The 14287-nt window shown below is 48.0% G+C and overlaps 1 protein-coding gene across 5 annotated transcripts in view; it reads right to left on the bottom strand.

Annotated features, from left to right (window-relative positions):
* Positions 1-211: 211 nt before the first annotated feature.
* LOC112237088 (ubiquitin thioesterase ZRANB1-like) overlaps positions 212-14287 on the bottom strand; it is a 43490-nt gene continuing 29414 nt past the window's right edge. For all 5 annotated transcript variants that reach the window (XM_042314936.1, XM_042314935.1, XM_042314939.1 and 2 more), the window contains exons 6-10: positions 11677-11875; positions 10273-10393; positions 9554-9683; positions 3524-3753; positions 212-920 (exon numbers count right to left, since the gene is read on the bottom strand). In XM_042314936.1, the coding sequence (XP_042170870.1) occupies positions 705-920; positions 3524-3753; positions 9554-9683; positions 10273-10393; positions 11677-11875 (896 nt within the window). In that variant the 3' untranslated portion in view covers positions 212-704. The remainder of the gene's footprint in view (positions 921-3523; positions 3754-9553; positions 9684-10272; positions 10394-11676; positions 11876-14287) is intronic.

Here is a 14287-nt window from a genome sequence, read left to right as displayed (position 1 = left end):
AAATGGTCAGAGTGAGGTGTTCTCTCATTATGTGTCTGGAAGTAGCTAGCAAGCTAAACCCACTTTAGCCAGTTAGCTTGTGTGCTTGATTGCCGTTGTGAGGTCAGGACGTTCAGATCAACCCTACTCCTCGGCCAGAGCGTTCCAGTGTACGCTCTGAATTTACGAACTGACAACGCATTCCAGAGTGAATTTACGAACTGACAACGCACTCCAGAGTGAATTTACGAACTGACAACGCACTCCAGAGTGAATTTACGAACTGACAACGCACTCCAGAGTGAATTTACGAACTGACAACGCACTCCAGAGTGAATTTACGAACGCACCCATTGTTGTTGCCATGGTTTTGTTGAGGAGATTCTAGAATGTGTTCCAAGAGTTCTTTCAGAACCAGAGCAGGTCTCCTCTCTTCAGTGCTTCTGAGACGGCAGAGTGAAAGACCATCGATCGCTCCGCCTGCATCCCAAATGCCAACCTATTCCCCTATATAGTGCGCACTACTTTTTTGACCAGAACCCTATGTGCTTTGGGATACAGCCTCAGATGGCAGCGCAGAAGACCGTGGATCCTCTCTCTCTTGAGGTGAGGAGGCGTATGGTACCGTATGAAGGATGCTAGTGGTCTCGAGTCCCATCCAGTGACGCCACATCCTCCTCTTGGTCACCCTCTCCTGTGTCTGTGTCACTGTGTCCTTCCCTCCTTCACTCATCTTCCTCCTCCTCCTCCTCCCCGTCGGAGAGAGAGGCGCAGGGACAGATCTGTCGATATCCATCCAGCCAGTTCTCCACCATTTGTGTGACCAGTGGGTGGTTGCGTCGACGGGACGACTTTTGCATTGCGGCCAACATGCCTCCCTCCGTTACACAGCAGTCCAGCCACTCCCTCAACAACTTCTCCTGCTGCTCCTCGTTACCCATCTAGACAGAGAGAGAGAGAGAGAGAGACACACATTGGAAATAATTACAATCTTTGTCTTGCCCATAAACCCTCTGAATGTCACACATACACAATCCATGTCTCAAGGTCTAACAATCCTTATTTAACCACCTGTCTCCTCCTCCTTCATCTACACTGATAGAAGTGGATTTAACAGGTGACATCAATAAGGGATCATAGCTTTCACCTGGATTCACCTGGTCAGTCTGTCATGGAAAGATCAGGTGTTACTAATGTTTAATAGATTTAGTGGATTTTTACCTTCTGATCGCTGGAGACCAATAAGAAACCAGCCACATGGCAGCGAACTGAAGCACGTCACCATTTCCACAGTGACGTTTATGAAATGCTGGCCTTTATAACTTTGCAGGAATGAAATGTGGAGAGCCAAGCTGTAGGCTTCTGTAGCCATGCCCAAATGACAGTACAGCACCAAACCTACCGAGTTAATTTGAGATTTCTAGAATGTTCTCATTATATGTCCAGACTTTTCACTGTATTTTTATATAATTTATATCGTGTTAAATATTAGCCACTATCGGTAGCCACCGTCAGTTATACCCATATATATTAATATCTGTCTCTTTACTGTCAGTTATACCCACAGACATTAATATCTGTCACTTTACTGTCAGTTATACCCACATACATTAATAACTGTCACTTTACTGTCAGTTATACCCACAGACATTAATATCTGTCACTTTACTGTCAGTTATACCCACATACATTAATAACTGTCAGTTATACCCACATACATTAATAACTGTCAGTTATACCCACATACATTAATAACTGTCAGTTATACCCACATTAATAACATTAATAACTGTCAGTTATACCCACATACATTAATAACTGTCAGTTATACCCACATTTAATAACTGTCAGTTATACCCACATACATTAATAACTGTCAGTTTATACCCACATACATTAATAACTGTCAGTTATACCCACATACATTAATAACTGTCAGTTATACCCACATACATTAATAACTGTCAGTTATACCCACATACATTAATAACTGTGTTATACCCACTTTACTGTCAGTTATACCCACATTAATAACTGTCAGTTATATCCACATTAATAACTGTCAGTTATACCCACATACATTAATAACTGTCAGTTATACCCACATACATTAATAACTAATACCCATACATTAATAACTGTCATTTTTACTGTCAGTTATACCCACATACATTAATAACTGTCAGTCAGTTATACCATTACATACATTAATAACTTTACTGTCAGTTATACCCACATACATTAATAACTGTCAGTTATACCCAGTTATACATTAATAACTGTCAGTTATACCCACATACATTAATAACTGTCAGTTATACCCACATACATTAATAACTGTCTCACTGTTTATACCCAGTTATACCCACATACATTAATAACTGTCAGTTATACCCACATACATTAATAACTGTCAGTTATACCCACATACATTAATAACTGTCATTAATAAATAACTGTCAGTTTACTAGTTATATACCCACATACATTAATAACTGTCAGTTATACCCACATACATTAATAACTGCCAGTTATACCCACATACATTAATAACTGTCACTTTACTGTGTTATACCCACATACATTAATAACTGTCAGTTATACCCACATACATTAATAACTGTCACTTTACTGTCAGTTATACCCACATACATTAATAACTGTCAGTTATACCCACATACATTAATAACTGTCAGTTATACCCACATACATTAATAACTGTCAGTTATACCCACATACATTAATAACTGTCAGTTATACCCACATACATTAATAACTGTCAGTTATACCCACATACATTAATAACTGTCAGTTATACCCACATACATTAATAACTGTCAGTTATACCCTTTTAATAACTGTCAGTTATACCCACATACATTAATAACTGTCAGTTTATACCCACATACATTAATAACTGTCAGTTATACCCATTAATAACTGTCAGTTATACCCACATTTAATAACTGTCAGTTATACCCACATACATTAATAACTGTCAGTTATACCCACATACATTAATAACTGTCAGTTATACATTAATAACTGTCAGTTCAGTTATACCCACATACATTAATAACTGTCAGTTATACCCACATACATTAATAACTGTCAGTTATACCCACCATACATTAATAACTGTCAGTTATACATTAATAACTGTCAGTTATACCCACATAATAACTAATTAATAACTGTCAGTTATACCCACATACATTGATAACTGTCAGTTATACCCACATACATTAATAACTGTCAGTTATACCCACATACATTAATAACTGTCAGTTATACCCACATACATTAATAACTGTCAGTTATACCCACATACATTAATAACTGTCACTTTACTGTCAGTTATACCCACATACATTAATAACTGTCACTTTACTGTCCCACTTTTCACTGTAGATGCGGAAGGTCGATATCGGCGGGTTGAGACGGCAAAAAAACAACATCTCTCTAGTTTAAACAGATGGATTTTAATATTATGTAATTAGATTTCCTCTGGGGGGGGGAAATGTAGGCTAAGAGTTAATGTTACCTCTTGTGCAGACAGGAAATGTACGTGCAGCAGTTTTCTCTCGCTGTCCACCAGCGGCAGGAAGGTTACGGTGACGTCATCGTCAGTGTTGAGGTTGGCGCCCGCGCCGCGATTGTCGTAGCCGTCGTTCTCCATGGCGACCAGGGCAGAGAAGTGTCCGCGTGTGTAACCCAGGGCGATGGGACTCTTCCAACAGAAGCTCTGCTCCCACAACAGGGGCAGGTACACACCTGTACAGGTAGAGAGACAGGTCAGTCTCAGACAGGAACACATCTAGAGGTTGAAAAGATTTGTCATGGGCCCTCAGTAAGTTCTACAGCTGCACCCTTGAGAGCATATTGACTGGTTACATCACCGCTTGGTATGCCACCTGCTCGGCATCCGACCGCAAGGCGCTACAGAGGGTAGTGTGTACGTCCCAGTACATCACTGGTACAGAGGTCCCAGTCATCCAGGACCTCTATACCAGGCGGTGTCAAAGACTCCAGCCACCCAAGTCACAGTCTGTTCCCTCTGTTACCGCACGGCAATCGGTACAGAGGCGTCAAGTCTAGGTCCAAAAGGCTCCTGAACAGCTTCTACCCCAAAGCCATTCGACTGCTGAACAGTTAATCAAATGGCTACCTGGACTTTATGCCTTTCTCTCCTACCTATGTACATAGTACTAAAAAATAACCTAACCAAACCTACACGTACATATTACCTCAATCAATCTCCCAACTACCTCGTACCCCAGTACCCCGACTCACGACTACCTCGTACCCCAGTACGCCGACTCACTACTAACTCGTACCCCACTACGCCGACTCAGTACTACCTCGTACCCCAGTACCCCGACTCACTACTACCTCGTACCCCAGTACCCCGACTCACTACTACCTCGTACCCCAGTACCCCGACTCACTACTACCTCGTACCCCAGTACCCCGACTCACTACTACCTCGTACCCCAGTACCCCGACTCACTACTACCTCGTACCCCAGTACCCCGACTCACTACTACCTCGTACCCCAGTACCCCGACTCACTACCTCGTACCCCTCGTCAGTACTCACTACTACCTCGTACCCCAGTACCCCGACTCACTACTACCTCATACCCCACTACGCCGACTCACTACTACCTCGTACCCCACTATGCCGACTCACTACTACCTCGTACCCCAACTCATTACTACCTCGTACCCCAGTACCCCGACTCACTACTACCCCCGTACCCCACTACGCCGACTCACTACTACCTCGTACCCCAGTACGCCGATGCACTACTACCTCGTTCCCCAGGACCCTGACTCACTACTACCTCGTTCCCCAGGACCCTGACCCACTACTACCTCGTTCCCCAGGACCCTGACTCACTACTACCTCGTACCTCAGTACCTTGCCTCGGGAACGGCTACTCCTTGTATATAGACTGTATATCGCCTCGTTGTTATTTTATTGTGTTACAAATGTCTTTTTATCAATTAGCTAATTTTCTTACTTTTTAACTGCACTGTTGGGAAAGGGCTCGTAGGTAAGCATTCCACGGACTCTCTCTCTCTCTACAGGTCTGGGGTCAGACTGACTGGTCTACTTATATAGATGTGGTCTACTTATATAGATGTGAGCTGCCCATTAGTCTCTCTCTCTCTCTCTACAGGTCTGGGGTCAGACTGACTGGTCTACTTATATAGATGTGAGCTGCCCATTAGTCTCTCTCTCTCTCTCTACAGGTCTGGGGTCAGACTGACTGGTCTACTTATATAGATGTGAGCTGCCCATTAGTCTCTCTCTCTCTCTCTCTCTCTCTCTCTCTCTCTACAGGTCTGGGGTCAGACTGACTGGTCTACTTATATAGATGTGAGCTCCCATTAGTCTCTCTCTCTCTTCTACAGGTCTGGGGTCAGACTGACTGGTCTACTTATATAGATGTGAGCTGCCCATTAGTCTCTCTCTCTCTCTCTACAGGTCTGGGGTCAGACTGACTGGTCTACTTATATAGATGTGAGTTCTAGCTAGCCCAGCTGCCCATTAGTCTCTCTCTCTCTCTCTACAGGTCTGGGGTCAGACTGACTGGTCTACTTATATAGATGTGAGCTGCCCATTAGTCTCTCTCTCTCTCTACAGGTCTGGGGTCAGACTGACTGGTCTACTTATATAGATGTGAGTTCTAGCTAGAACCGTTACCTAGCTGCCCATTAGTCTCTATCTCTCTCTCTACAGGTCTGGGGTCAGACTGACTGGTCTACTTATATAGATGTGAGCTGCCCATTAGTCTCTCTCTCTCTCTCTCTCTACAGGTCTGGGGTCAGACTGACTGGTCTACTCATATAGATGTGAGCTGCCCATTAGTCTCTCTCTCTCTCTCTACAGGTCTGGGGTCAGACTGACTGGTCTACTTATATAGATGTGAGCTGCCCATTAGTCTCTCTATCTCTCTCTACAGGTCTGGGGTCAGACTGACTGGTCTACTTATATAGATGTGAGCTGCCCATTAGTCTCTCTCTCTCTCTCTACGGGTCTGGGGTCAGACTGACTGGTCTACTTATATAGATGTGAGCTGCCCATTAGTCTCTCTCTCTCTCTACAGGTCTGGGGTCAGACTGACTGGTCTACTCATATAGATGTGAGCTGCCCATTAGTCTCTCTCTCTCTCTCTACAGGTCTGGGGTCAGACTGACTGGTCTACTTATATAGATGTGAGCTTTAGCATTCCACGGTAAAGTCTACATATAAAATTTGATTTTATTTGATCCCAAAATAATAGCAAATGAAAACACTTATTCCCCCAACGAGGTCCTTGATTGGTCCTTTCATGATCTAGTGTTGCCTGCATTGGTTGCTAGGGCCTTTCTATTCATTGTAGTCGGTTTTGAACATGAAAGGAAATGGATTTACATGGAGAGCTACGTTGTTTTAATGTTACCCAGCGACCATGCATGGCAACCCCACTCCTGGGCCCCTCGCGCCCACAACGCACATACAACTCTGCTATGGGCTGATATGTTGGTCCTATATGGTTTCATATGTAGGCTCAGTTTAGACAGAGACAGAGACAGAGACAGAGACACACCTCATGATACAGCTTCCTCTGGTCTAATAACACACAGTCTCTATCTACAGCTTCCTCTGGTCTAATAACACAGTCTCTATCTACAGCTTCCTCTGGTCTAATAACACACAGTCTCTATCTACAGCTTCCTCTGGTCTAATAACACACAGTCTCTATCTACAGCTTCCTCTGGTCTAATAACACACAGTCTCTATCTACAGCTTCCTCTGGTCTAATAACACACAGTCTCTATCTACAGCTTCCTCTGGTCTAATAACACACAGTCTCTATCTACAGCTTCCTCTGGTCTAATAACACACAGTCTCTATCTACAGCTTCCTCTGGTCTAATAACAACACACACAGTCTCTATCTACAGCTTCCTCTGGTCTGATAACACACAGTCTCTATCTACAGCTTCTTCTGGTCTAATAACAACACACAGTCTCTATCTACAGCTTCCTCTGGTCTAATAACAACACACACAGTCTCTATCTACAGCTTCCTCTGGTCTAATAACAACACACACAGTCTCTATCTACAGCTTCCTCTGGTCTGATAACAACACAGTCTCTATCTACAGCTTCCTCTGGTCTGTAACACACAGTCTCTATCTACAGCTTTCTCTGGTCTAATAACACACAGTCTCTATCTACAGCTTCCTCTGGTCTAATAACACACAGTCTCTATCTACAGCTTCCTCTGGTCTAATAACAACACACACCGTCTCTATCTACAGCTTCCTCTGGTCTAATAACACACAGTCTCTATCTACAGCTTCCTCTGGTCTGATAACACACAGTCTCTATCTACAGCTTCTCTGGTCTAATAACAACACAGTCTCTATCTACAGCTTCCTCTGGTCTAATAACAACACAGTCTCTATCTACAGCTTCCTCTGGTCTAATAACACACACAGTCTCTATCTACAGCTTCCTCTGGTCTAATAACACACAGTCTCTATCTACAGCTTCCTCTGGTCTAATAACACACAGTCTCTATCTACAGCTTCCTCTGGTCTAATAACAACACAGTCTCTATCTACAGCTTCCTCCGGTCTGATAACACACAGTCTCTATCTACAGCTTCCTCCGGTCTGATAACAACACACTATTTCACATGCAGGGTCCAGGTTGTTAAAATCCTGCCACCCACTCTATAATGACATGACGTGTGTGTCTCTCTCTCTCTCTACAGGTCTGGGGTCAGACTGACTGGTCTACTTATATAGATGTGAGCTGCCCATTAGTCTCTCTCTCTCTCTCTACAGGTCTGGGGTCAGACTGACTGGTCTACTTATATAGATGTGAGCTGCCCATTAGTCTCTCTCTCTCTCTCTCTACAGGTCTGGGGTCAGACTGACTGGTCTACTTATATAGATGTGAGTTATAGCTAGAACCCGTTACGTAGCTGCCCATTATGTTTGAAAGACTGAAGTGTTTGGGTCCTTGTTAAACCTGCTTATTATCACAATAGACTCCCGAGATAATAATTCTGCCGTTCCACTCACCTTGGAAACGAGTGTAGCCTAACGTTTCTCCAATCACCTTGGAAACGAGCGTAGCCTAACGTCTCTCCACTCACCTTGGAAACGAGTGTAGCCTAACGTTTCTCCAATCACCTTGGAAACAGCTTCCTCGTGGTCTCCAATCACCTTGGAAACAGTGTCGCCTAACGTTTTCTCCACTCACCTTGGAAACGAGTGTAGCCTAACGTCTCTCCAATCACCTTGGAAACGGTCTAGCCTAACGTTTCTCCAATCACCTTGGAAACGAGCGTAGCCTAACGTCTCTCCAATCACCTTGGAAACGACGTAGCCTAACGTTTCTCCAATCACCTTGAAACGAGCGTAGCCTAACGTCTCTCCAATCACCTTGGAAACAGCCCTAACGTTTCTCCACTCACCTTGGAAACGAGTGTAGCCTAACGTCTCTCCAATCACCTTGGAAACGGGTAGCCTAACGTTTCTCCAATCACCTTGGAAACGAGCGTAGCCTAACGTCTCTCCAATCACCTTGGAAACGAGCGTAGCCTAACGTCTCTCCAATCACCTTGGAAACGAGCGTGCCTAACGTTTCTCCAATCACCTTGAAACGAGTGTCGCCTAACGTTTTCTCCACTCACCTTGGAAACGAGTGTAGCCTAACGTCTCTCCACTCACCTTGGAAACGGGTAGCCTAACGTCTCTCCACTCACCTTGGAAACGAGTGTAGCCTAACGTTTCTCCAATCACCTTGGAAACGAGCGTAGCCTAACGTCTCTCCACTCACCTTGGAAACGAGTGTAGCCTAACGTTTCTCCAATCACCTTGGAAACGAGTGTAGCCTAACGTCTCTCCAATTACCTTGGAAACGAGTGTAGCCTAACATCTCTCCAATCACCTTGGAAACGAGCGTGCCTAACGTTTCTCCAACCTTGAAACGAGTGTGCCTAACGTCTCTTACCTTGGAAACGAGCGTAGCCTAACGTTTCTCCAATCACCTTGGAAACGAGCGTAGCCTAACGTCTCTCAATCACCTTGGAAACGAGCGTAGCCTAACGTCTCTCCAATCACCTTGGAAACGAGCGTAGCCTAACGTTTCTCCAATCACCTTGGAAACGAGTGTAGCCTAACGTCTCTCCAATCACCTTGGAAACGAGCGTAGCCTAACGTTTCTCCACTCACCTTGAAACGAGCGTAGCCTAACGTCTCTCCACTCACCTTGGAAACGAGCGTAGCCTAACGTCTCTCCAATCACCTTGGAAACGAGTGTAGCCTAACGTCTCTCCAATCACCTTGGAAACGAGTGTAGCCTAACGTCTCTCCAATCACCTTGGAAACGAGCGTAGCCTAACGTCTCTCCACTCACCTTGGAAACGAGTGTAGCCTAACGTCTCTCCAATCACCTTGGAAACGAGTGTAGCCTAACGTTTTCTCCACTCACCTTGGAAACGAGTGTAGCCTAACGTCTCTCCAATCACCTTGGAAACGAGCGTAGCCTAACGTCTCTCCACTCACCTTGGAAACGAGTGTAGCCTAACGTTTCTCCACGGAAACTCTTGTAATACTTCACTCCGTACACAATGATTGGTCGACGAAGAATGTGTGCTAGAACAAAGATGTGAGTCTGTTCCAGGCTGGCACCAGGCTGTGGGGAAGACAGACAGACAGACAGACAGACAGACAGACAGACAGGCAGACAGACAGACAGGCAAACAGGCAGACAGGTAGACAGATAGTTAGACAGACAGGCAAACAGGCAGACAGGCATGAGATTGGCGATTAGGAGATATTCAATGTACTACAGTACTTCAGTCTCCTCACAATGGAAGGCTTAAAGGGATAGTCTACCCAAATTACACTGGTTTCCTTATCTTGTCAGCAGTCCATGGACAAGGTACGACAGCAATCCGTGCTGCGGTTTAGTTTCCATGGCACTTTTCACACATGCTAATGTTTTTAGCATTGGTGGCACAAATCCCATTCAAGTCACTGGACTGCCATTAGCATTTCAATCCATTTGAGGTGCTTTCACATGATTTGGTCATGATAGTGACAGCTGCATATTGTAGAACTCTGATCAGATAAACCAAGTACCTCAAATAATAATATTGCATTTTATAATACAGGGGATAGAAAGACTGGTGTGTGTGTGTGTGTGTGTGTGTGTGTGTGTGTGTGTGAGTGAGTGAGTGAGTGAGTGAGTGAGTGAGTGAGTGAGTGAGTGAGTGAGTTACCTGGCTGGCCAGAGAGAGTATGAAGGCCCAGTCCTCCTGCCACTGTTCTTCTCGGAGGGAGAAGTGGAGACCAAAGCTCTGAGAATACCACGACTCCCACTCCTTCCATCGTGTGTAGAACCTGGAACACAGAACAAACACCTCAATACCACGACTCCCACTCGGGGCCAGAGCCCAGCCAGTGTGTGGATAGGGGGCCAGAGCCCAGCCACAGTGTGTGGAGACGGGGCCAGAGCCCAGCCACAGTGTGTGGATAGGGGCCAGAGCCCAGCGTGTGTGGATAGGGGCCAGAGCCCAGCCAGTGTGTGGATAGGGGCCAGAGCCCAGCCACAGTGTGTGGATAGGGGCCAGAGCCCAGCCACAGTGTGTGGATAGGGGGCCAGAGCCCAGCCACAGTGTGTGGAGAGGGGCCAGAGCCCAGCCACAGTGTGTGGATAGGGGGCCAGAGCCCAGCCACAGTGTGTGGATAGGGGGCCAGAGCCAGCCACAGTGTGTGGATAGGGGGCCAGAGCTGGCCACAGTGTGTGGATAGGGGCCAGAGCCCAGGCCAGTGTGTGGATAGGGGCCAGAGCCCAGCCACAGTGTGTGGATAGGGGGCCAGAGCCCAGCCACAGTGTGTGGATAGGGGGCCAGAGCCCAGCCACAGTGTGTGGATAGGGGCCAGAGCCCAGCCACAGTGTGTGGATAGGGGGCCAGAGCCCAGCCACAGTGTGTGGATAGGGGGCCAGAGCCCAGCCACAGTGTGTGGATAGGGGCCAGAGCCCAGCCACAGTGTGTGGATAGGGGCCAGAGCCCAGCCACAGTGTGTGGATAGGGGGCCAGAGCCCGGCCACAGTGTGTGGAGACGGGGCCAGAGCCCGGCCACAGTGTGTGGAGAGGGGGCCAGAGCTGGCCACAGTGTGTGGATAGGGGGCAGAGCCCGGCCACAGTGTGTGGAGACGGGGCCAGAGCCCAGCCACAGTGTGTGGAGACGGGGCCAGAGCCCGGCCACAGTGTGTGGAGAGGGGGCCAGAGCTGGCCACAGTGTGTGGATAGGGGGCCAGAGCCCGGCCACAGTGTGTGGATAGGGGGCCAGAGCCCAGCCACAGTGTGTGGAGACGGGGCCAGAGCCCAGCCACAGTGTGTGGAGACGGGGCCAGAGCCCAGCCACAGTGTGTGGAGGGGCCAGAGCCCAGTCACAGTGTGGGGATACGGGGCCAGAGCCCAGTCACAGTGTGTGGATAGGGGGCCAGAGCCCAGCCACAGTGTGTGGATAGGGGGCCAGAGCCCACACTGTGTCTCAACAGGGAGAGCAGTCGTGCAGTCTGTCCTGTAAATCTGCAGGGGACAGTGTGTGTGTGTGTGTGTGTGTGTGTGTGTGTGTGTGTGTGTATGTGTGTGTGTCCATATCCGTGTGTTTCTTACCAGTGAGAGCAGTCATGCAGGCTGTCGTGGAGGGTCTTGCGGAGGACTGAGTCCTTGTCATATATCCCCCAGGTAGCCTGCAGTACTGAGTCTAACAGGCAGTCTCCCTGTGTACGGTTCCACAGGGCATACAGTCTGCTGTCCAGCCTGGTACCCAGCTCCAAGGACCAGTTGATGATGGGAGACTCCTCCTCTAGCTCTGTAGAGACACACACAGAGAGAGAAAGGACACACACACCCAGACAGAGAGAAAGGACACACACACAGACAGAGAGAAAGGACACACACACAGACAGAGAGAAAGGACACACACACAGAGAGAGAAAGGACACACACACACACACACACACACAGAGAAAGGACACACACACACACAGAGAGAGAAAGGACACAAGGACACTGACACACACAGAGAAAGGACACACACACAGACAGAGAGAAAGGACACACACACACACACACACACAAGGAGAGAAAGGACACACACACACACACACAGAGAAAGGACACACACACAGACAGAGAAAGGACACACACACACACACAAAGAGAAAGGACACACACACACACACACACACAGAGAGAAAGGACACACACACACACAGAGAAAGGACACACACACACACACAGAGAAAGGACACACACACACACACACAGAGAAAGGACACACACACACACAGAGAGAAAGGACACACACACACACAGAGAGAAAGGACACACACACACACACACACACAGAGAAAGGACACACACACACACAGAAAGGACACACACAGACAGAGAGAAAGGACACACACACACACACACACACAGACAGAGAGAAAGGACACACACACACACAGAGAGAAAGGACACACACACACACACAGAGAGAAAGGACACACACACACACAGAGAAAGGACACAAACACACACAGAGAGGGACACACACCACACACAGGGAGAGAGAGGACACACACACACACACTTCCCTCAGAGAAAGGACACACACACACACAGGGAGAAAGGACACACACACACACAGAGAAAGGACACACACACACACACAGGGAGAAAGGACACACACACACAGACAGAGAAAGGACACAGCTGGGGACACACACACACACACACAGACAGCAGAGAGAAAGGACACACACACACACACACAGACAGAGAGAAAGGACACACACACACAGAGAGAGGGCGGTGAGGACACAAACAGACACAGAGAGGACACATACATTGTTATCCATTTAGAGAGGGAGGGAGAGAGAGGACACAGCAACTCAATTACTTAATTCTTCCCTCATCTCCCCTTGGCCCTGCAACAACCAACTGGAGCATCCTATTTCTCCCATGTAACCCAATTACACGACTAGCTGAAATAGGTCACAAGACACCTCCGAGACCTAGACACAACTGGGAGAATCATTGGGGTGAGTGAACAGTCAATAAGAATGTAGAGCTGAAACGTCTGTGTACCCTGATGGTAACTAGCTAGCTGGGGAGAGAGCAGTGAGGTATCTAGCTAGCTGGTGAGAAGAGAGGGCGGTAAGGTAACTAGCTAGATGGGGAGAGAGCGGTGAGGTAACGAGCTAGCTGGGGAGAAGAGAGGGCGGTGAGGTAACTAGCTAGCTGGGGAGAGGGCGGTGAGGTAACTAGCTAGCTGGTGAGAGGAGAGGGCGGTGAGGTAACTAGCTAGCTGGGGAGAGGGCGGTGAGGTAACTAGCTAGCTGGGGAGAGGAGAGGGCGGTGAGGTAACTAGCTAGCTGGGGAGAGGGGAGGTGAGGTAACTAGCTAGCTGAGGAGAGGGTGGTGAGGTAACTAGCTAGCTGGGGAGAGGGTAGGGCGGTGAGGTAACTAGCTAGCTGGGGAGAGCTGAGAGGGCGGTGAGGTAACTAGCTAGCTGGGGAGAGGGGGCGGTGAGGTAACTAGCTAGCTGAGGAGAGGGGCGGTGAGGTAACTAGCTAGCTGAGGAGAGGGTAGTGAGGTAACTAGCTAGCTGAGGAGAGGGTAGTGAGGTAACTAGCTAGCTGGGGAGAGGGTAGAGCTAGCTGGGAGAGGTGAGGTAACTAGCTAGCTGGGGAGAGGAGAGGGCGGTGAGGTAACTAGCTAGCTGGGGAGAGGAGAGGGCGGTGAGGTAACTAGCTAGCTGGGGAGAGGAGGGCTGAGGTAACTAGCTAGCTGGTGAGAGGAGAGGGCGGTGAGGTAACTAGCTAGCTGGGGAGAGGAGAGGGCGGTGAGGTAACTAGCTAGCTGGGGAGGCGGTGAGGTAACTAGCTAGCTGGGGAGAGGGCGGTGAGGTAACTAGCTAGCTGGGGAGAGGAGAGGGCGGGGAGATAACTAGCTAGCTGGGGAGAGGAGGTAACTAGGCTGGTGAGAGTAACTAGCTAGCTGGGGAGAGGAGAGGGCGGTGAGGTAACTAGCTAGCTGGGGAGAGAGGGCGGTGAGGTAACAGTGAGGTAACTAGCTAGCTGGGGAGAGTGAGGTAACTAGCTAGCTGGTGAGGTAACTAGCTAGCTGGGGAGAGGAGAGGGCGGTGAGGTAACTAGCTAGCTGGGGAGAGGGAGAGGGAGGGGCGAGGTAACTAGCTAGCTGGGGAGAGGAGAGGGCTAGCTAGTGAGGTAAC

The sequence above is a fragment of the Oncorhynchus tshawytscha genome, unplaced genomic scaffold (assembly GCF_018296145.1).
Source record: "Oncorhynchus tshawytscha isolate Ot180627B unplaced genomic scaffold, Otsh_v2.0 Un_contig_11611_pilon_pilon, whole genome shotgun sequence".
Taxonomy (NCBI): domain Eukaryota; kingdom Metazoa; phylum Chordata; class Actinopteri; order Salmoniformes; family Salmonidae; genus Oncorhynchus; species Oncorhynchus tshawytscha.
The sequence above is the reverse complement of the archived record's forward strand: the minus strand, read 5'-3'. Positions and strand labels throughout refer to the sequence as shown.